We start from the raw sequence: 23,094 nt of genomic DNA on the forward strand, positions 1-23,094 counted from the left end.
GTGCAGTTAGAAATAGGATTGTGTGAATAGCTACAGTCAAAAACATACAGCGACACTATTAGGTCCTATTCTTTGTTCAGAACCAAACAGTAGTTTGAGGGAGAGACTATCATCTTCTCTTCATCTCCGTCAGCGACAACTTGCACTCAGATCCCACTCTCTTGACATGCTAAGTGCCAGCAACTTTCCAGAAGGTCCCCAGTAGAAAAAAGGAAATGCAATTACAGGCCTTTTGGTTTAAATTCTGCCCTGGCTATGCTTAAGTATCAAACCCTGAAGATGGCTCAAACTACTGAGTGACCAGAAGCCAGGGCTGGGCTTCTCCTTTGCAGCACTGAGTTCTACTTACGGGATGGAGTGTCCCTGCATACAGCGTGTTCCAAAGCCAGGCTTATTGAGAAGGGCATCCAAAAGCTTCTGAGTGCCTGCATCTTCTGGAGCATCATTACTATGGGTACAGCAGAGAAATATTACCAGGTCAGTGGGATAACAGGCATACAGCAAAAACAGCAGCAGAGCAAAGCCGAGAACACAGTGAAAAAGGTCAGGAAAAGAACATCGGTAGAAATTACAGTATGAAGAACACTTGGTCTGTGAGCATTCGTCTTCATTTTTTGTGTATGCACAGTATCACTAGCCTCATAGCACCATTCAGAAATAGAAAAGGCCTTGCTAGTAGTTAGGGCTGGCATTTAAAGGTTTAAAAAGAAAATACTATGATACCTCTAAAATGTACTTCTGTGCTAACCACAGGAAGCAAGTTTAAACAATCAGATAAGGAATTCAGTACTCATTAACTCAATTCAGCAAAGGAGAAAAGAATCTTAGGATTTAGCATCATTTCTGAGCCACAAGAAACATACCTAATAAAAGTATACTGCTCATCGTACATCCAGGGCTGTAATTCCAGGCTGGGATACTTCCCAAAGGGAGGAACAATCAGGCTGAACATGAGAGCAATACACACAAAGACAGCTGGCAGCACAATCTGAAATTGCAAGGAGAGAGCAAGCCTTTTTTATTAAGGTGAACATTCCAGAGGCATCATCAGCTTCAATTGAGTCAATGGCTCAAGACTTTTCCAGTTTCCCAAGAAAGTCTTTGTTATAGGACTAGAGGGAATGTCCTCAAGTTGTGCCTGGGGAGGTTCAGATTGGATGTCAGGAAACATTTATTTTCTGAAAGAGCAGTCAGGTACTGGAATGGGCTGCCCAGGGAGGTGGTCAAGTCACCTTCCCTGAAGGCGTTTCAGAAACATTTAGATGTTGTAATAAGGGACATGGTTTAGTAGGAAATACTGGTGACAGATCCATGGTTGGACTGGATGATCTTAGAGGTCTTTTCCGACCTTGGTGATTCTGTGATTTACCAAGGCATCTCCAGACACCAAGCCAAGGCCTACCTTCAGCCCTGAACATGCTAGAGATTTTGGATTTGAACCTCAACTGCACCTTTCCCGTGCAAGAATAGCTAGCAACCATTTCATTATCATATTTTCACTTGCACAAGCTCTCTTATGCTCAGATATGTCAGTGCAGACCAATGTTGGTGATGGGTTCTCCTGAGGTTTTCTTTCTTCTTCCAACTCTTAATAAAGCATGTGGTCCAGAGCTATCCCTGCTGAGGGAACCTTGCACATGTTGGATGATCTTACCTGAGCGAAGAAGCCCTTCCGGCTTCTCTTGGCAATAAGCAGCCTCTTCCACAACAGAGCCACAAACTGCTGCTGAGAGAGCTTCCAGCCCTTCATCTGGTAGGAGCCTTTCCCATCCATGCCACTGAGAAGGTCAGTCTCTCTGGATTCTGCTAGCAAGAAGCAAGAAACAACTCTTAATCACAAGTGCACAAAGATATTCCCTCAGCACTTCTGCACTGAAGCAACAAGGTGGTGGCTGGACCAACTACTCTCACTTAGCAAAGAAGAGAGCAACAAGTGGAGAAAGCAACAGAAATTCACAGGAGAGCATTTACATCTTTATATCTCTGAGCCTTAACAGGAGAATGGAACAGGCACTGCTGGAAACTGCACTGCCCACTATTTCTGAAGGCAAATAAAACAGTACAAAATTTGGCACTCTTAGCCGTGTAATCTGCACTATTTGTAATGTGTAAGAGTGTTCACAAGAAGAAAACAGGCTTGAGAACCAGCAATACCTGGATCAATGTCTGAATCATTAGGGTCAAATGCATCATCTTCTGTAAATGGACGAAGGCAGCTCTGTCTGTCTCCAAATGCACGCCTGTTCCTTCTGGCAGGCAATGTCCCATCTGAAAATAATGCAGTTATGGTTAGCTGAACTGCTTCCATTTATCTACAATTAGTACCAGAAAAAGCAAAGCAATATCATTTTCATTTTACATGACTTCCATCTGCAGATCAAGGAGCTGAGTTGGAGTGATTCCAGTCCAGGAAAAGCTAAAACCGTGGCTGCTACTCTGTGAGGTCACATGGTTTATGCATCATTTTTCACATTCTGTCCTACAAGCTTCTTCCAGTGCTCTGGACATTTATTTATTTATTTATTTTTATTTAGCTATAGAAACTTGAGGCTGCTCTCACTGAAGGAAAATTCTCACTGAATATGCATGTGACACCAATTACAGTTTGCTAGCATTAGTCTTTCAGGAAATGCTGCAAGAGCACTGAGTTACTCAGTGTTAAACAAAAGGTGCTTAAACAACAGGTGGTATTTCTCCCTTAGGCTTCCTTCAACACTGTAGGAAACAACTACACTCACCTGAGGTTTCTGCATCCACGCCACTATCATCAGCCACTTTGAGGAAGATCTGAAAGATCACAGTAAGTGTCAGTCAAAATTAGCAGGGAAGCAATACTGCAACAATTCCTTCAGAAAATGCCATGAAAGAGCCCAAGATTGACGTTTGCAGCATGAGAACAGATATAGGGTTTATTCCCTGGGTTATGGGAGCATGAACTTCCTCTCTGGCTTCCAGAAACATAGCCTGAAACCACATAGCAGCTGTTCCTCCTTTCCAGAATCAGCTCTCAGTATATCTTAAATACAAGCTATTTCCTATGTCTGAAAGAGACTTTGGTACTAAACTTGTCAGTTAAAACAGTCACAAGTAACAACTCTACACAGTCCTCTGACAAGAGCTTATGGCTACTGGGTTTCTGTAAAGAACAATCTCCAGTATCAAAAATGCATGCTTTCAGTTAAGTGCAGTACAAAGCATCCTAAAAATACCTCAAAGATGTTTACACAGTCATTATAAATCAATTTGGGGCTAACCTTTACATGACATCTCAGTGAAGTGCAACTGCGTACAAAAGACCTATGCTTGCCTGTAGTACCTTACCATTTTTAATGCACACACTCTAATGGTGCAGAATAGGATTTTTGATTTTGGAGAGGAGCACAGAGCTGCTTGCTCCACAATAAACAGGCAAATGTTTACAAGAAGAAAAGAAAGCTGCCTTGTTACTTCTGTCATATTCATTTTCCCTAGTTTAAGTCAAAAAAGAAGCTGTAGCTCACTCACCTCCTCCAAGGTGGTCTCAGAAATGCCATAGCTCGAAATGCCAAGATCAGAGAGACGGTCATCAATTTCATGGAACAGCTCGACGAAAGCTCCTTCTTTAGCAGCTTTGTATGGCAAGACATAGGTTAACTCATGACCAATGTCCTCAACCAGTCTTGCCTCAGGAACATGTTTTGTAATGAGATTTGAAATTGCAGAGACATCTAGCAGAATCAAAGAAAAAGGCAATACTCATCTTTGTTCATCAAGTGGAAAAAAGAGCTTGGTCTGAAAAGCCCTGTCAGAAAGGAAGGAGGTAAAATGGGACAACTATGGACAGCAATTCATTTCTATGGAAAATATGGGTTCTTTTAACATTCAGCAAAGGCTTGGACCCAAGCCTGGCTATTGCTTTTATGTGCAGAATTTGAGAGATCTTTTACATGCTACTGGCAGCCCTGCAAGTCATATTGATAGCATGTGTAGTAACTATATCATCTTTGATACTCAAAGTGAACTGAAAGTGGCTCACTAGAGAAAAATGTTACAATATTTATGGATTTAAAATTACTGTGTCTGTGATCTTGGTAACTGTGCCTCTGTGCTGCTACAATAACTGGACAAAATTAAGGCTACTGTTAAAGGTGAAAGAAGGAGCAACGTTAGCACAGGGACTGAACTTCATACTCTCTTCCAAGCCTCACCTATTGTCAGGGTGTCACTTTCATGGTCACTGCCAAGGCCAGCATCAGAGCTGCTCTGGGAGACACTGTCATCCTAGTCACAGAAGAGGAGATAACCAGTAAACAATGTTTAGTTTAGTTAGAAAAGAGGCATGTCTAGATGCCACAATCTTTGTAACTGTAGGCAAATGCTGCAGCATGCTGGATACTCTACAGAAGGGCCTGAAATTAAAGGTGACATATCACTACAAAGGACTAAAATACAAGTCACAGACGTAGGCATAAATGTTAGAGAGGTGTACATTTCATCTATCCTGTCTCTCTCCAATCAGCTTTGGAAACAATGGCATTGAAAGAAACTACAATGGAGGCATACATTCCATGCAACAGTTTAATTAGATGTGATCTTCCGTACTACCTCTAAAAGTAAGGAAGACTTCTTTTAAAGAATAGGGATTTCTCTTCAATGCATTACCTTACGTAAAATCTTAACTGCTGCTTTCTGTAAGCCTAAAATGTCACACATGAAAGATCAATGTAAGCAAGAAGAGTTCATTGTACCTTCTTCAGATAGGACACTGTGCTGCTGCTGTTTCGACAGGAGCTCAGAGAGGAATCCACATCTTTCTTGACAAGGGTCAAGTAATAGCCTGTTCCCAGCTGGTTCTTCAGGAAGAGAGAAGAACCAACACAGCAAAGCTTGCCATGAGAAATGATGGCAATCCGGTCCCCCAGAATGTCTGCCTCATCCATGTGGTGTGTGGAAAGAATGATAGTGCGGCCTGGAAGAAAGCAAAGAAAGACACTGCTGTAAGTCAACCACACTCGTGTTTCCAAGTCAAGAAAGGTCAGGACCATCTGGGTTTTGTCATGAAGTTGAATGGAAGGTTCATTTCCCAAGTTGTAGCTTGTCTTAACATGGTTAGCAGCATGGAAAAGGGTCACAACTGCTGTCACAGGTATATTCTCCCCATCCTTTGCACACCATTGCCACGCTCAGCTAAAGTAGGTTAACTCCATATCAGCAAGCATGGCTGCAATAAAACAGGACAGTGCTGCACACAAGACATGAATTTGTCTTTAACTATCCTGACAATCCACTGAGGAGCTTTGTTCAGTGAGCTCTGACATGAACTGGATGAAAAATGAGGACTGGTGAGATCAGAATGTGCTTATCCCACAAGCTCTTTGTTCCTTTCTCAGCACAGGCAACAATAGATTTGCAAAGACATACTGCTATTTTGGGAACAGTCGTGAATCAGAGATTGATTTTCTTTTGCTTTTCATGACACTGTTTCATTAGGAATATAGAAAAAGACCACATACCTTGTCTATACTTCAGAAGCAGTTCCCATATCCCTCTCCGAGAATAAGGATCCACCCCAGCTGTGGGCTCATCCAGAATGACAACTTTGGAACCACCAACAAAGGCTAAGGCAACTGAGAGCTTCCTCTGCATGCCACCTGAAAGGCACAACAAGAAAGTGGGGGCCAGGCTGATGCAAAGAGCAGTAGAACAGAAATGAGAGCAACAGAGTGGAAACTGAGCTCTCCAAGAAAAAGCAAAATTGAGCACTGAGAAGACTGAGTGCTGCTACTGTTTCACACCTTCAGGGTCTCACCACCTGCAGGACAAAGAATAATTTATCAGGATAGTTCTCCCCAGCAGAGCTCAATTCTTCTGCAGGAAACCACGTATTACAAGCCCTCTATAAAAGAATCACATGTATCTTAGTATCAGCAGTACCATATTTCTCACTCAGATGCCTAACCATATTTGAGGATCTGGAGCAGGTCTCTAAAAGCTTGAGCTGCAGGAATAGGTACCCAAGAGATTCCCCTCCTGTGGGAGTGTGTCAGAGGCAGCACTGAGGAATTACTTTATACTCTTCAATGTGAAGCCAACCTGTGACAATCTGCTCTCCCTCACCAAAGCCAAATGTGCCTATAGTTGAGTTACAAAGGGGAAAGATGTCAACTAAGTTGAAAATGCCAACATAAAAAATGCACAGTGTTCAGTGTTCAAGAGGGACTTTTTATAAGGGCAGGTCGTGACACGACGAGGGGAAATGGCTTTACACTGGAAGAGGGTAGATTTAGACTAGTTATCAGGAATAAATTCTTTACTGTGAGGGTGGTGAGACACTGGCACAGGTTGCCCAATGAGGTTGTGAATGCCCCCTCCCTGGAAGCATTCAAGGCCAGGCTGGATGGGGCTGTGAGCAACCTGCTCTACAGGGAGGTGTCCCTGCCTATAGCAGGGGGTTGGAACTAGATGACCTTAAAGGTCCCTTCAACCCAAACCATTCTATGAAATAGGGGTCAAGTTACTTGAAGGTTAGGGTCTGAGCCACCTTCACCTAAATCTGTAAAACCCAAACATTCTAGTTAGCATTTGGAGAACATATATCATAGGCAGCTATATTACAGGTACACAGATTCCATGGCATGAGGGGATGCCTGTGTCAAGATGCAAACAAGTATAGAATGCTCAGAAAAAGTGACTGGCTTTTTACAGTATCAGATAGCATAAATAATCTAAGATTGTTAAGTTTACTAACATGTATGATGATTGGGTACTTAACAAATAACTAATTTTTTCAAGTGCCTAGTTGTGTGGTAGCCTGCGTACCTAAATGGAGGATCCAACCAAGATCTGTGATGCAGCCTCTGTCAGGGCCTCCCTGAGAGAGCCTTTCTGAAGCTGAGGGAGCTGCTGAGAAATGTAAAAGCTGATTAACCTACCAGAGAGTTTGTTTGTCCTGGCTTTAAGTTTGTGAGGCAAACCAACGTCCATTGCCATCTGTTCCATTTCCTCTTTTACCTTCTTTTCTGGCAGCCCTTTGAGCCGAGCGTAGAACCAGATGTGTTCTTCCACAGTCAGCCTAGGGAACAAGAGCAAATTCAGTGCACAGATGTGAGCTGGAACTCATCCTTGCATTAGCACTACATGAAGCATATTTGTTTGCTTAGGTAAATATCTTTTAAGGCTGAGTTTGTAGAAAGCAGCTACAGATTGGGTGCGGTCAGTTTGGGCTTGATTTTAGAATGCTGCTATTCAGCACCAGTGCAAATAATACTCCTTTAAAGGGCTCAACCAAGTAACCATAACATCCCCATTGAGCAGGCACTGTGAAACCACTTAGACACATTCAGTGTAGCAGATTTCTTTGAAGAGAGGAGAAAGATGAGAGTGTATGGTCATGTCAATAATTCATAGGCACATATGAACCCGCTAACAATCAGAACACTCTTGTACCTGTCTCACACCACCCTGCTGTCTGTCACTACCCATACCACTAACAATACAGCTGTCTTAGCTCAAATAACAGTAGTGTTTCCTAAGGAACCTGAATTTTCAATAGCACCAGCCCTGCATTTAATGGATGCTACTCACAAGTCAAACAGCACGTTGTGTTGTGGACAGACACCCAAGTTTTGCCTGATGGTGCTGAGCTCCGAGCGGATATCTTTACCCAGGATGAAGGCAGTACCAGAGGTGGGAGGGAACAAGCCAGTCAAGATGGACCTGAAGGACAAAGACAATAGATTCCAGCACTAAGAAGGGGCTGCTATATGTGATAGGATGGATGAGTGAAGAGTGAGTGAAAGCCTTTGGGAGTTCCCGGATCAGGGAAGTAGTCTGAGAGATGCATATTAGTAATGGATGAAAAATTGGCTCCAGTGGTTTTAATGCGGTGATCAAAGCACACCCACATGGTGGTGCTTGAAGGAAATATCTTTTTCTCTAAAAGCTTCCCATCCTTTCAAGCTCAACTCATTTCCTTTCACTGATAAGTCAGAATCACAAATGGGATTACTAAAAAGTGCTGCCAGCAGATGCATTCAGGCACAGCCCCAACCTGAACGACCTCCAGTTTCAGTCCTCTGTATCTGTGCGTCTTATGAAGCAGTTGCACAGCTGGTGGTAAATCAGCAAAGCTCCTCTGAAATCACTGAAGCACCATCAGGGGAGCTCCACTGCACTTGCACAGCAGTTGCATCATATTGACAGGAACAGTAATATTCAGAGATAGTTCCACCATATTAAAATATTACATTAATCTTACATGGTAGTGGTTTTCCCTGCTCCGTTATGGCCCAGAAATGACGTGATCTGCCCTTCATAGAAATTCAGTGTGAGACCATCTACAGCAACTTTCTTGCCATCACGATAAACCTTTACCAGGTTCTGGATGGAGACACCGAGACTGAGATGCATAGGCTCTTCCTCCTTGCAGACTGAAAGGAAAGCAGAGCAAAGGAGAAGGGGATATGATGAGTTTAAATAGCATCATTTAACTGTGTGGGAGTTTTAAGAGACATCACATTCCCCTAAGCGTGCAGAAATCCATGGAGAAATGAGCTATATGAGTAACTGACCACATTTCTTACTCAGTGACAGAAACCTTCCATAGAAATTGCTTGTTAGTTCTTTTTACTTTACCAACTGCAGCAGGAGCACAGGAATCTCCAGTGTCACTATGGTCAGCGGAAACTAGAGGAACTCACAGCTCTGAGGCTAGAGTACCTGCTTGGCTAAGTACCTTGGGTTTCTCTGAACACCTGATCTCAAACTGAGAACAAACGGATAACCGATTTTCACCTTAGCCAGGCTAGTACTGCTGTCCTTGAACTCTCCTTCCAAAGCAGGAGACCTCAGCACTTCACTGCAGCTTTCTCCAAGTCCAGTGCTTACCTTCTGAGGGCCCCTTCTGGTCAGGATGAAGGTGTTGCCTGTCCTGGGATTCTTCTCCAAACCAATAGGATTTTGTGAAAGGAAAGTACCAGGGTCTGGGAATCCCATACTGGCCTAAAGAGAGAAAAGCATTACGTGAGCCCAACTGCAGCAGATCATTTTTTCATTTTAGCTTTCACGACAAGAAGGGAAGTATTCCACCCTCTGCAAGCCTCCAGATTAGGCAGGGCTAAGAAGATCTTTACTGCCAGCCTTTGGGGTAAAAGTAATCTCTTTTCCGGAATTTTCATTTTAGGGTTAGAGGTTCTATGCTAGAATTAGCACATGTGGTGCTAATACCATCAATGCCCTTCCTCTAGCAGTGCCTGTAGAATTAGCAGCTCATAGAAATGAAGAGCTAAAATGCACCAAACTTCCCGGGGCTAGCTTAGCCATCACCACAATAGGGCATATCTCTGTGCTGGGCAACAGTCACTGCTACAAGCTGCCACAACAGTTCTGTGCTGGTGGTATGGGATTTTCCTCCATGACCTTTCTGCAGCTCTGCTTAAAAAGGCATCTGTTTTGCCCCTTGTCAAAGGCGTGGGACATGAAAGTGTGAAGCTTTGACCCTTCCCTGAAGCAAATCTCACCTGGGAAGACAGACTCAATGTACCAGGTCATGACTCCATACAGGAATGTGTCGAACAACATCATCGCAGCAGATGTGGTGATGCTAAAGCCATCTTCTTCTAGTGGGCTCTCAAAGAAGTTGTCCCACTGAACCCCAACTCCCTGCTCTTCAAACAGTGCAAAGTACTCGCAACCAAAGCCAAAGGCTACTGGAGACAACAGGCTCTGCAAATGAGAGGCATGAACACACATGTTTTTACAACTACTCAATAACTGGGTACCTCATCTCTAGTGCAGGACTCAAGGAAACAGTCGAGAGGCCCTAGAAGAAAAGTCTGAAGTCTAAGAATTATGACTAGATTTACAGAGAGGGACTGGGAAACTACTTTTGTTCCATTCAAGTAAGAAAAGCCTGAAACTTCTGCTGGATCACTCCCTAGAAATCAGTTTGTTTTCCTGTTTCTTCCATTATGCTTGGACTTTCATGCAAGGGAAGACACCACTAGGTCACCATCTCCAAGCAGGTAAGAAGCGCTGTGGAGAAGAAAGTCACATGACTCCTGCAACCTTGCATATCCAGTGCTATAGCACCACAGCATACAGAGAGATCAAGGGAACTTAATGCAGCTGAATTACTTTTCTACCGAAGTCAGCAAAATCCTCCCTGTTCTATCAGCCTCTTTACCAACCCCAGCTCTGGTAAACTCTTACACTGAAAATCACCCTCCCATTTCCCCCTACCCACTAATTAATAGTGTCCAACTACAGAGCGATTCAGTGCCACAGAGGCGGAGGCCCAGTGCCCTGGACAGTTTCCTTGAGACTCACCGCAAAGATCTTGAGTGAGAAGCTGACATAGTCCTGCCAGGCAACACACAGCACGTAGGGTAAGTATAGTGTGAAATACACAATGCCTCCACAGGCAGCTGCCAGGTTGGCCCTGGAGAACACGGTGCTGATGAGAAAGCACTGCAGGATGGTCACAATGCCGAAGATTGAGAGGAAAACAAACACCACACTAGGGTCACTGTAAGGCAGCAGATTCCCCATCTGGAAGAGAACAACAGGTACATCAGGCTTTGAAAGGGCTCTTTGAAATGGCTCTAGTACAAGGAGGCCCACAGCACTGCTTACTAAGGGGATTCTGGACTTGCTGCAATTTGTACAACAGTTGCTGACCAGCCAGCACCCACCACCTCCTCCCCACTGTGCCAGTAGAGGCCACTGTGCATCAGTGCTCTGGATTCTGCTGTCAGGGACCAAACTGCTGAGCTCACCTTGAGGATCAGCACCAGCAGACCTGCACTCATGAGGAGAGGGATGAGGCTGCTAATGAACCAGCTTAGCCAAAGGATGCCATTGTCAAGGCCCATAATCCTCATTGTTTCCTTTAGCCGGGCTTCTTTCTCATACACAATGCCCTTAATTATCACAGCCACTGAGTAGATCCAGGCTAGAGTCATGAAGAGAGGCATAGAACGGCTCATGACACGCAGAAATCTGAGAACAAGAAGGAAAGGGGACAGAACAAAGTGAGAAATATCAATGTGACTGTGGGTACCACTCAAGAGCTAGAGAAGTACAGTGATTGCTAAGGCTTCACTGCACAAAGCAGCCTAAGTGCACGCAGAGTATGACACAGCATCAGTGTCTCACCACAAAGTGAGGCAGATGGGTCTACAGTACAACACCAGCCCTGAGTAGGAGACAGCTGTAGTTCCAGCTCCCTTGAAGAGCAGGTACAAAGAGCTGTTTTTCCTGAGGACTATTCTCAACTGTTTCCATAAATGATAACATATCTTAAACCCTTCGCGCGCCATACAGGAGCCCTAATTCAGGGATGAGGGAAGATGAGATCTGCTCCCACAGTGATAATAGGGACACAGTAAGTCATGCCTGAAGAGTGACTAAAGCCCATTCCTCCCAACCCTGAATGCTCCTGGAGGCTTCTGAAGCAGTCTGTACACATACATGTCATCCACGTAACATGGATAAGGCATCTGCTGCACATAAACTCCTGTCTTCTTTTCTGTGCCTGTTTGCACCCTGATGATGGCCTGTTCTACCACGTCCTGCAGGTAGGTAAAACCTCCCCACACATAGCGCATGTCCTCAAAGGGGTCAGCACGGGGACCAGGATCCCAGTACCTGTCAAGGGAAAAAGATGTTTCAGTCAGAAATCCTCAAAACCTGTAAGAAATCCTTCACAAGGCAGCTTGTCATGTCTCACCCATCCTTGATCTTGTTGGTCCTTTCCACATTGTCAATGTCCATGCGTATTTTGTATTTCACATGCTGAGGGAGCTCTGTGCTGTTAGGAGCTATTTCTGTGAAGACAACACCAGCCCAGAACCTCCTTTCATCCAGAAGCTCCAATGACTTATTTATAAGACGGACTTCTGTAGCCACAGGCTCCAGTTTGTCCAAGTTGACACACTAGAGAGGGACAGATTTGGAAGTGTTTATGGGATCAGGTTAAACCAGAACATACTGTTAAGTTTAGGAGAGTCAAAAAAGGAGAACTCTGTAATACTAACACCACATCCGAGGAAAGGTTGCAGTGCTGGACTACTTTGCAACGGCTCACACTAGCCCAGCAAGTTGCTAGAGATACAGTTTTATCCTGCTTACTGGTCACTCACCAGGCAAGCAAGCGTCACTGACGTATAACCCAAAGGTATTTTCTGGACAAGCAGTTAGGAAGCACTGTAGTGGCAGCTATAGGATCCAAACCAAGCATCCGTTTTAATAGATAAAGTCTTATTTTCCTCTGATAACAATAAGCAAAGTGCAATTCAAAGCCTCTAAAAAGTCATCAGAGAGACTCCCAAAGCCTTTGGATCAGGCCTCCAGCAGGCCAAGACCTGTTTCTGTTTGCACTCATCTGCCAAGGTGACTGAGTAACAAGCAGGTAAGATGCATTATTTGCTACATCTCCCCCATCTTAAAGCAGTTGCTAGCTCCAGTGTGGGCCCCAGCTAAAGCCCCAAGCAGAAATATGAGCTGCTACATGGCCAGAACATGCAGCCACTTTCAGTTGCCCAGTAACAACAGAGTGAAAAACCACATGCCAAAGCAAGAGCTTCAAGAAAAACGCCTAAAGTTAGGTTCTCACAGCTATATTAAGATACCCAAATAAATGGTATTTTCTAACACACTGTGCACTCAGCCCCACCAAGCCTGGTAATTTTCAGAACAGGAACTGAAGAACACTGACCTTCCCTTCCCTGCAGCCACCCTTCCCAGTGAGCAGAATCCCAGCTGCAGCCATCCCCAGCTCCCTGGGGATGCACAACCTTATGTCCCCGGGATATAGCACAACCTTACCTCCATGAAGCGGGAGATGGTCTGAATAGCCCTATCTGTCTCATTGAAGGCATCCACCCAGGTGTACACCATTCCATTATCTGTCTCAAACTCTTCTGGATGTTTTGACAGGAAATGGGCAACATCCTCCACTGTCCAGTTGGAAGCCGGCAAGTGCAGGTCCCAGAGAGCCTTGCTTTTCAGCAGCGTCTGTAGTTATTTTTGTCAAAGAAGAAATAGTTATCTTGAGAATTACTGTTGGATCTCCCATCTTGTCATGAAAATGACTATTATTGTCTTTTGAAAAAGCACAGGAAGCACTGACGTTAAACTGGAGGTTCCCCAGCAGCCAGGTTGTCTAATTTTTGCTGTCTGCTACCCAAAGCTGTCTCCTTTGTCTCCCTGCACTGCTACTCATGCCCTTTTTAAAATAGTGTGAGTCTATTTCTCCACACTGAGAAGCTCAGACTCCGGGAGCTAACAGCTCTGGGCACCTCTTGGTCTTCCATGCCACAAACAAGCTGTCGGGCATGCTTTGCAGCCTGGCTTGCTGTCTCTATGTCCTGCCTCCTCTTTTCCATGGAGAGGACAGCAGAGAGCTATGCACATCCCTGTGCCCTGGGAAAACACAGCAACTGCCTCCCAGGCCCTGCTCTGCCCTAGATGGCAGCCGTGTCCCGGGCTCCTCAGGAAGGAGAGAGCTAAGAAGACAGAAAAACCCTATCCATGCCTTCCCCACTTCTCACATGCCAGCGGGTTTTGCACCGGCAAGATACAGAGAAAGAAGAAACGTCTTCACAGACACATTTGGCTGACCAGCAGTTGCCAAGCTCTGCTGGCCTCTTTGAGAAAGTCTTTGCTCCCCACTGGGATGGAGATGGGTAAGGCACAGATGGGCTGAGTCCTTCAGCTGTTAAACAGAAATACCAGCACTGAAGGCCAGGAGGCTTTCTTATGCACTTTTCTGTTGTGCCACTGACACCAGCTGAAACAGCCTCGGACAGCAATGATGACCTGCCTCTCTGCTCTCCTCCTGTGGATAGTGATGTTTTCACCTGGTTTAGTTCCCAGCTTCCAGAGGATGAGCTGTGGCCCCACTACATGTATGTGCAACACGCTGTAGGCCAAGCTGCAGCATGTGGCACTAAAGCAGAACTGAGACCCATCAGCAGCAATGTAACAGCAGGTAAGAAGGTAGCATTAACTGCAAGGAATACAGCTGAACTGAAGGAGAGAAAAAAAGCCAGGACAAAACAGAAAACTAAAAACTGTAACCAATACAAACAGGAAATTGAATTTTTGCCAGAACAAAGAACAAATTGGAGAGGTGAGGAGCTTCCCCATGTGCAGCTGTTAGTAACAAGCCAGAAGGCACTAGGTCACATGGTTACAAAAACAGAATCACAAACTGGGAAAACAGATCAGGCCAAGCTGACAGAGGAGAGCACACGAAGAGGAAATCTGAACAAACAGGGATCAGCCGCACGGGCTCCCCTCTTTGCACTCATCTCTGGAGACTGGCCCACCCTATTCTGACTTGCAGCAAGGGCACCACGCTTGCAGGCAAGAGGCTCAGCCTCATCATCCCTGCAGCAGCAACAAAAAATGAACGTTAGCTCAGGGCAGGGGGCACATCTCGTCCTCCCTGGAGTTAGCAGCAGCATCAGGCTACAAGTGCCTGAGATCAGTGAAAAAAGTACTTTCCTCTACTTCTGCAGAATGAAATATACCCAACAGTTTCCACAGTCCAGAAAGCTGGGAGGTGACAATCACCCAGCAGCACACCAGCCTCAGAGTCTTGCAAACAGCAGAAGAGAGCAGCCTCAAACAGTCTGCTGTATGTTTTAGCCTATCCATGTATAAGCGACCCATGCTGCACCTACAAACCTTGCAAGATTCTGCCTGGGTCATGCATAGGTGTTCACAACAAAGTACTGCTGCATTCATCAACTGCAGCAGCTGACTGCAAAGGGACCCCTGCCACTGTAACAACAAGCAAAAATACAGAATCAGTAAAGTCTGGACTCATTTGAAAAAAGAAAAAGAAAAAAAAAAAAAACAACCAAGCAGGAACATTCACTTACAGGACACAATTGCAAACCAATAACTGAATCCTGACTCTGTCAGCATGTCCTGCAGCAAATAGTTTGGGTCTGATTCTCTCTCATCTGAGATCTCTCTCTGATACCAGCATCTACAGAACTAACTTTCATAAAACTAGCAGAGGCACAGAAATAAGGAAAACGATGTCACTGTTTTCTCTAGTATGTCCCATTTGTAGGGAAGTGTAACGAGACAGATCAGAGACTATTCTGCACATCATGATTGGGATAAACTAAGAAAGAACTTCAAGGCTTACGACCCAGGGAGAGATACCTGTGTAGCACCCACCCAGCACAGAAGTGCAGACTCACTCCTCAGAATTACAACTGAGGGAAGCAGTGTGAACTAAGCTTCTTGTACTTTTAACAAGTAATGCATGTCTTACACCAGGCACAATGCTCTGGGGACCCAACAGGCTAGCAGAAAGCATGTCAAACCCAAACAGGACTCCAAACCCCTTGCTCATGATCTTGTAAGCATAGCATATTATGCAGTGATAAGCCACAGGATGATGTTTCCTCTTCTCCTGTGACATCCAACTATTACTAACTTAAGTGTACCATGCTAACCCAAAAGAAGTTTTCACAAGGTTTGTGCCACATGATCACCTGGCATCTAGGCTCAGTTCTAGAACAATAACCATTCAAATCTTATTGCACCCAAGTAGAGCCTGAGGCCACACGACACTTTCCAAGGTCTGATCTAGGCGTACAGTAGCTTGCTTTGTTGCTATCATGAAAGCAGCTGCTCTAGAGAGCAGTTTTTACAGAGGAGCGCACAGCACTGGCAGCTGAATGTGTCACCAGCTCCACAGGTCCGCAGTTTACAAAAATACCATCAGCCAGATATTTATAGAGCATCAGGGCAACAGTGTGGAAGAAACAACACATTTCTCCACAGAGGTAGATTAGAAACAGCTGTTAAACATGCTCTGCTCCTGACTGCAGAAAGTTGTTAAACAAAGGAGTGCTTAGCACAATGCAAGACTGGTACAGTCACAACTTGTTTCAAAAAGAGGATCACGTGCATACTATTTATCTGCCCACATCAACACAGAAGCATTATCTAAGATAAATATTTCATCACTGACTGCAGAAAATGATGGTTATGGTTCTGGTAAGAACAACATGCTTACCCGAATCAGATCCATTTCCTGACTACTTTCCATAAATGTCCAGATCTTCGGGCTTATCTCCTCCCACATCCCCCCGAGGTCACGAAACACTCCCAGCTCCTGGAATGTCCTGTTCACCTGATGGCAAAGAAGAGAGGAAGGTTATTTTCAAAATATGGCTCAGATCCACTGTGGGCTGAGAGGGTGCGCTGGCCTGTCAAGAGAAGTACTGAGTGTTGCTTATACTCAAACAGCAATTCAGCTTCAGCAAGGATGGGAGTAAGAAAAGTTGCATGCACATGGAAGGAAAAACACAAGAGGGAGTGGCACAAGAGGGAGTGCCTGTGGCTGAGTAGAGCTTGGTGGAGAATGAGGAAGGACACACAGAGGAAGCCCCTTCCCATTTGACAGAAAAGCTTGCTGAGGAAGTTTGGGGAATTAGAGAGAACATTAGTGAAGCCACAAACAGAAATGATTAAGGATCAGCTGACAAGCGGGCAGTGGAAGTGTAGACACCTGATGGCTTATCAAGGTCTTTCCCAGTCTCAAATCCCACATTAGAGTTGCAAAGCCTGTGGGTAATCAAAAAGAACCACCAGAAATGTTTCCAGCAAGATTTAGAAACAGAGTTCAGCCTGGCCTTTTTCCCTTGAGCCTTTGGCAGCAAGTGCATGGGAGGCCAGAGACTAGGGACACTGTGCTTTGTGGACAATCCTTTCTAGGCTTGCATTTGGGCTCAATTTAACACAGAGCAGCTTAGCTGTACAGTCAGAGCACATACCTCACACTACATATCAGAGGACAGTTAGAGTTACCTCAGCCATGATCTTCCTTATGGCTGGTGTGTCTGGAGTGTACAAGACCTTCCCAATCAGCAAAGGCTTCAAAGCCCTCCAAATAATTCGGGAAAGTGGGCTGGATTCCAGGTTCTTCATCAGCTCATTGCAGTAGGGTGCTGAGGAGAAGAGGAAGGGGTGAGCAGCTGAGAAGCACTGTGACAACTGCAGGAGGCACATGCCCCACTTGTGTGCACTTTAAAGATGGTCAGAGCTGACAGCAGAACAGTTGTCTTAAAACAAAAAACTTCCTCTGCTGCAAAGCTCCACAAAACGCGCTTTTCAGCCTTAGCCTTCACAGTTTGCTCAGCAAGTGCAGAGAATCTGCACAGTCTCTACCAGTAACAGGCAAACTCATTTGCACAGCTTAAAAAATCCACTGCATGACACAGGCAAAATCTGCATATAAAAACGACACATTTTCAAAGGCTGCATGTGACCGTGGATCCATTTTATGGGAAGTGTTCACGTAGCCTTCCAGAATTCTACACAAGGCCCTTGAGAATCCCTTGCATCTTGATACCCTCCCTGCCCTTCAGAGTACATGCAGGAAGCAACAGCTGGCCGCTCAGACAACATGTACATACTCTTATGAAACAGTAGGGTATGCTGACCCTCAGGATCACTTGCTTTCATCAGTGCAAGTTTGGAAAACAGCAGTCATTGCAGCCATGGAGTAGATGGGACATTACGCCATGACAGGGTTACACTTACTTGTGGAGTTATCATAGAAATTAGTTACATCATCTTCAGTGCTGTTGCCTCCAAACAGCGCTTTGTAATTGTTGTCCTCATACCAGTTGAGGGATTTAATCTTGAGCCCTCCACCTTCAGGATGGCCACACACAATACGTGACACAGCCTGGTAGATCTGTGTAGAGGAGTTTGAGGCATTCACATTGGTCAGGAACATCACTTCTTGCCTCATGTCGCTCCAGCTCTTCATGCTCAGCAGCTGGAGGAGAAAGGGGGAGAAGAATGGAAATGGGGATTGCAACAGGATTACTGAAGGGAAAAGATCCTGCCATTCTCCTTCAAATCACCCATTGTTTTTGAATCTCACTGGATGCAGTACTAAAAATGAGAGATCAGGGAAAGCATGTTTCCCTCCATCACAGGGGGAAAACATAGTCTCTTGTGTACATATATAAAGATTATGCCCTTGTCAAACTCTTTATTTTAAGTTTTCTCATGCAATTTTGTGTGTGATTCCTGCTCTCCCTGAGCTCTCACATGGAAGTCACTTCTTTGGCTGCACAACAGCTCACACTCTAGCAGAGTCCTCTCACTCCAGGGTTGAGTGAGGCAGAAAAGGGAATAAGGCAGTAACATGGAGCAAGCGCAGCTCAGCAGACCCAGCCTTATTGAGCTGCAGGCCCTGGAGTGCTGGCGGCATCACCTGGCACAATTCCACCGAGGTCAGCAAGCCTCCCCCGATTTACGCCAGGCAGAAAGTTTGACCTCCTAGGTCAGTAATGCTGCCCCTGCCTCAGCACCTCCCTCACCTTTGTCAACAGCATTCCCAGAAAGCCCCTGAAAACAAGCCCAGTTGCAGCCTCAGATCCAACTGCAGTGTAAGTCTTTTCTCCACACCATATGCAGCCAACCACAGTGAGAAGCCTTCTCTTGTCCTGTTTGCATGACACCTGGCACAGCGATGAAACACTCATGGCTAGCTGGGAAGATGTGCACTTTGGGACTCATTTATCTGGTACAGCAACAACCTGCAGAAGCTGTCATGAACAAAAGCACCACGTACTTGGCTTCAGACACTGTATTAACATCTTCATACTCAGGGATATGTCCTGGCTCACCGCAAGTAGAAAAACAATGCAAGTCCACAAACACTGTTTTCATGCTACACTGAACCTCTATTCTCAGACTGGCTGGGGATGTGAGAAAACAGAGGTATGCTCATACACACTCAAAGTCTGTTTAGCTCAGTATCTCTGTGATGGTGACAGCAAGCAGATGTTAGGAAATAGGCAGAGCAGAGAACAGATACTTCCCTAGCCAGATTCCACTATTTTCAGCTCAGAGAACTTCTATTTGCTAACACACAATGAATGTCTTCCATGGTAAACATGAACATTTGCAAACATTTAGCATCTAGCACATCACTGGAAAGAACCTCCTCTCCCTCTCCTATACTTGGCTGTTCTTAGCTTCATTCAATGCCATATGTTTTGCACCAGCAGAGAGAGAGAATATTCATACTCTCTTCTTCTATGGGCCACTCAATTCTATACACCGCTGTCATGTCCCCAACTCATCCCTTTCACAGGCTGGTGAGTACCAGCATACTCCTTGTTCCTTATGTTAAAGTCGTTCCACTTCTACATGTCTCCACTGTCCTCCTCTGAACTTTTTCCAGTTGTGCTACTGCTTTCTGGAAACAAAGAACCTAAACCAGCACTCCATATTGAACAGAAGGGCAAACCATGCATTCACATGGTGTTGTGGTAACATCTTCCACAGGTGGTTCTCTATCCTTATCTAAATCTTTTCCAGCATTTGATCTGATTTCTTGACTGCTACCGAATATCAGGTGACATGTACTGTGATGCTCTTGCTGTGCTGCCCAGAATAGCGACATGCACTAATAAGGGCAGGGAGAGCTGCTGAGACACCTATTCGCAATTACTCTTCAGATGCATCTTGGAAACAATTTCTGATGTCCCAACTGCTCTGTTTTCAGAGTCACTCGAAGCCCTGTTGCCAATTTTGCTCACCTTGTCTTGGTTTGGACACCTTTGTTTAAATAAAATGCAGATATTCAACATCTAGGGACAGTTGGCAAAGCCAGCTAATGACAACCCAGAAAGCAATGGTGTCTTGTAGCTCAATCCCACTCCACTCAAGGTAAGCACAGCCAGTGCTTCTGGCCTTACACTGTAGGTAAGCCTGACCCTTTGTGTTCATCTGCAGTACTGCGCATGTTTTGTATGTGCCAACATCTGGACAAAAAATCTTGATGCTAAACAAAAGCTATTTTGCGTCACGTACACAAGGAGTCTCTATTTCTAGCTGCCCCCAAACACATGACATATGGATACGATGGAAGACAGCTGTGAGAACAGCTAAAACCTGGGGAGTCGGAGCTTGTATCCAGACTTGCTTCAAGTGTCCTTTCCTCTCCTCATTATTCCCTTCTACCTTTGTCTGCACCCTGGTGCCAATCAGCTTGGCTCCACAGGTTCAGGGTGACTGTCAGGATGCTAATGTCAAGGACACGACTGACAAAAACCTAAGCCAACAGCTGCTGTTTGTAAAATATGCTCATGTGGATTTTGGATTTGATGTTTTCTAACCTAAAAGGCCAAGGCCACGCTTCAGGTGTGACACTTCGAGTCTCCAATTCCAAGGGTCACCTTGGGGAGTTTTTTTGTATTTTAGGCAGAGCAGCCGATTTTTTCCTTAGTAAAAAGCCAACGCCTTTAGCTAAAGTGCTATCAGCTCCTTAGGATAAGTAAAGTACAAAAATAGAAAGCACAGCTAATTGCCACAAACATACTGAGTATTAACTATCTGGCAGAGGGATTGCATTAATGAAAGTATTTTCATGTGTAATTTTAAAAACAAAGTCTGAGCAAGCAGCTTTGTTTCATCTTTGGCACCAGCAATCTCATACTAGATGAGAGATCAGATCTTAAAATTACACATAAAAATACTTTCATATTTCATATATTTCAATACTTTCAGAGCTGGTCTATTCATGCCACTAGAAGCATTACTGAACTACCTCTCCCAGCATCAGACCTGACTGGGTGTTTCTTCACAGTTGCCCTTGCTCTCGGAGTTTAATCTGCTCTTCTGGGTTGATTGAAGAAGCACAGGGACAGAGATCCAACCAATCCCCACACAAAGAGACAAACATTTTCTTCAGACCTTTCTCTAATTAAAATTCCTTGCTAGAAAGGCTTCTAGACGTGGCACAAACAATAGCTCCCTCCCCTCCCTCAAGCTGCTGCCCCGTGAAACAAGTGAGTGAGTCCCTCCCTTTCACACAGAAATCAGCCTGCCAGACAATAAGGAGTAACTTTCGGTCAAGCCATCTGGAGCAGCTCATGCTGCACGCAAAGGAAAATGATGCCTTTGTTTGCACAGTAACAGGGCAGAATAAAAGGTAGTCCTACCCAAAACAGCTGCCAAGCAAAAGGCATGCTACCCTAGGACATTTTCAGCCACATCAGCAAACTGAGTATCACATGGTTTCAATTATTTTTATCCCAGGCAAAAAAAAAAAAAAAAAAAAAAGCAAAAAACAAGGCAAGCTTAAATGACGTAACGGGAAACAGCTGTAACCAAACTCTTAAGGGCAGCCTCCCCCGCCAGCTAGCAGCAAGAGCTCTGCCATGGTCTTAACTGAAGCTGGTCCTGGAATCACCTTAATTTCTCTGTAGCTGAGAGCCAGCGGCAGGTTCTGGGCTGGCGTGGGATGCATGCCAGGGGCTGTTGGCAGGCATGGTGCTGGCTCCGCAGCCAGTCCTCCGTGGGAGGGCCGCACACTAACCCTGAGTGACCTGCTCCTCCGTGTGAGCCTGGGGTTACTGCCGTTCACTGCGTGCTGCTCGCTCGACGCAGGCTGGAAGGCTTGCGGAGGGGAGGAGGAGGCATGGTTCGGTTTAGATAGTTGCGATTTCTGCTAGAAGGAAAAAATGTTTTTGCCTAGTAGCAGTGTTTCAGCCTCAAAGTCAGAGCCAACCAAAAGCAACCAAGATATGCTTCTGGCTCAGAAGATAAAAAATGGTTTTGGACTTCTGACTCACACTAGGCACGCAGGGCTTTTTTCTTAATCCATCATTTCACCTGCAAAAACAAATACTCACAGTCTCTATAATGCCACTGTGCCTCTGCAAACCTCTATGTTTCGGTGGAGCCCTTCTCTGCCAGTGTTGAGATGCCACTGCATTGGGTGCCCCACAAATCAGATCAGAACACAACCTCTGCCCCCAAATACTAGTTCTCCGAAGACAATTGGCAAAGAGCACCCTGTAGCTGCTAAACTGTATACATCACATCTTCCCCACACCATATTCTCGCAAAACCCAGAGAAAACCCCTGGCATGGCTGGTAACTAACTGAAAAAACTAGAAAGGAGACAAACCTCTCTCTGCAGTTTTGCAAGGCACTATTAGTCAGCTGATACATTGCAAAGGCAACTACTCAGAAAGTAAGTCCCACAGAAAACTTAATTCATGCACCTCCTGGGAGGACCCAATCTACAGCCATACACCTGAGAAACTCCTATGGTGTCTGTAATTTGAAGTACTGTGCACTGAGGAGTAGCATAGGGATGTTACTTCTACTGATACAGAGAGTTTCATTGTAGGATGATGAGCGAGTTTCAAAAACAGCAAGGGATTTGACTCCAAGTTGCACCAAGGAGAATTGCACTCCTTGTACTTGACAACAGATTAGGACATCCACCACACCAAGGTATGCTTCTGACACAAAGAAGCTACTTACCTCCTTGACAAGCTTTCCCAGGCTGTCCCTCAAAGCCTCCACAGTTTCTGAGAGATCCCGCAAGGAGGAATTAAAAAAAAATTGTCTCTGCAAGAAGAGAGAAAAAGAAACTGGAAGTCACTACCAGGCACCAATAAGGAAATTGAATCACTGTAAACAGCCTTGTTAAGAAAGGCAGTAAGGACTGTTTACAAGGCAAAGTGATTGATGGGGAAAACAGAGTTGGCTTTCTGTGTAGCCTCGAGATTAAGCTGTCACAGGCTTCAGTGCTCCATAATGCAACAGAGACACCTGTTTGCCATGATAACCATAACCATCCCAGTAACATGCTACATGCATGTATGCATGCTTACAGCACAAAGAATGGCTTGTATTCCAGGTCAGAGAACAAGGACAGCCTGTAGGACAATATGCCAACAGATCTGAAATCCTGCTAATCACTGCTAGGAAGGGGAAACCAAGTATATACAAGGGAGGGAAATACCAATTGGTAGACAAGGATTTCAGCAGGACTCCACAGCTCAGAAATCTTGCCACACAGTACATCTCACCTTCAGATTGACATTCATCACCTAAAATCTCCCATCAAGCCTTGACATTTTCAGACTAAATCAAGGACGTGTTTTAAAAGAATCACGTTCCATCAAGTAACTGCTACACCACCAAAAGAGAAATAGTGATAGCTTTCTAGAGATGGATAGCACAACTTTCTGGAAACTGCACTGCTCCAGGATTTCCTTGCCTTAGGGGACCCACTGAAGACAGCTCTTTCTTTACAGTTGCTCTCCA

At 45.0% G+C, this 23,094-nt stretch overlaps 1 protein-coding gene across 2 annotated transcripts in view; it reads right to left on the reverse strand.

The window, feature by feature from the left end:
- ABCA1 (ATP binding cassette subfamily A member 1) overlaps positions 1-23,094 on the reverse strand; it is a 92,658-nt gene that overhangs the window by 15,432 nt on the left and 54,132 nt on the right. The window contains exons 8-30 of one of the 2 annotated variants that reach the window (XM_021379420.1): positions 22,306-22,392; positions 17,551-17,791; positions 16,816-16,955; positions 16,022-16,138; positions 12,805-12,993; positions 11,708-11,913; positions 11,449-11,625; positions 10,755-10,977; positions 10,306-10,527; positions 9,498-9,702; positions 8,866-8,979; positions 8,237-8,408; positions 7,564-7,695; positions 6,912-7,051; positions 5,493-5,630; positions 4,728-4,948; positions 4,188-4,260; positions 3,505-3,707; positions 2,739-2,787; positions 2,155-2,268; positions 1,655-1,803; positions 864-988; positions 350-448 (exon numbers count right to left, since the gene is read on the reverse strand). In XM_021379420.1, coding sequence (XP_021235095.1) covers positions 350-448; positions 864-988; positions 1,655-1,803; positions 2,155-2,268; positions 2,739-2,787; positions 3,505-3,707; positions 4,188-4,260; positions 4,728-4,948; positions 5,493-5,630; positions 6,912-7,051; positions 7,564-7,695; positions 8,237-8,408; positions 8,866-8,979; positions 9,498-9,702; positions 10,306-10,527; positions 10,755-10,977; positions 11,449-11,625; positions 11,708-11,913; positions 12,805-12,993; positions 16,022-16,138; positions 16,816-16,955; positions 17,551-17,791; positions 22,306-22,392 — 3,536 coding nt within the window. Of the gene's footprint in view, positions 1-349; positions 449-863; positions 989-1,654; positions 1,807-2,154; positions 2,269-2,738; positions 2,788-3,504; positions 3,708-4,187; positions 4,261-4,727; positions 4,949-5,492; positions 5,631-6,911; positions 7,052-7,563; positions 7,696-8,236; positions 8,409-8,865; positions 8,980-9,497; positions 9,703-10,305; positions 10,528-10,754; positions 10,978-11,448; positions 11,626-11,707; positions 11,914-12,804; positions 12,994-16,021; positions 16,139-16,815; positions 16,956-17,550; positions 17,792-22,305; positions 22,393-23,094 lie in introns of both variants that reach the window. The other variant, XM_021379419.1, reaches the window with a different exon arrangement.

This window comes from Numida meleagris, chromosome Z, assembly GCF_002078875.1.
Source record: "Numida meleagris isolate 19003 breed g44 Domestic line chromosome Z, NumMel1.0, whole genome shotgun sequence".
In the NCBI taxonomy this organism is placed as follows: Eukaryota; Metazoa; Chordata; class Aves; order Galliformes; family Numididae; genus Numida; species Numida meleagris.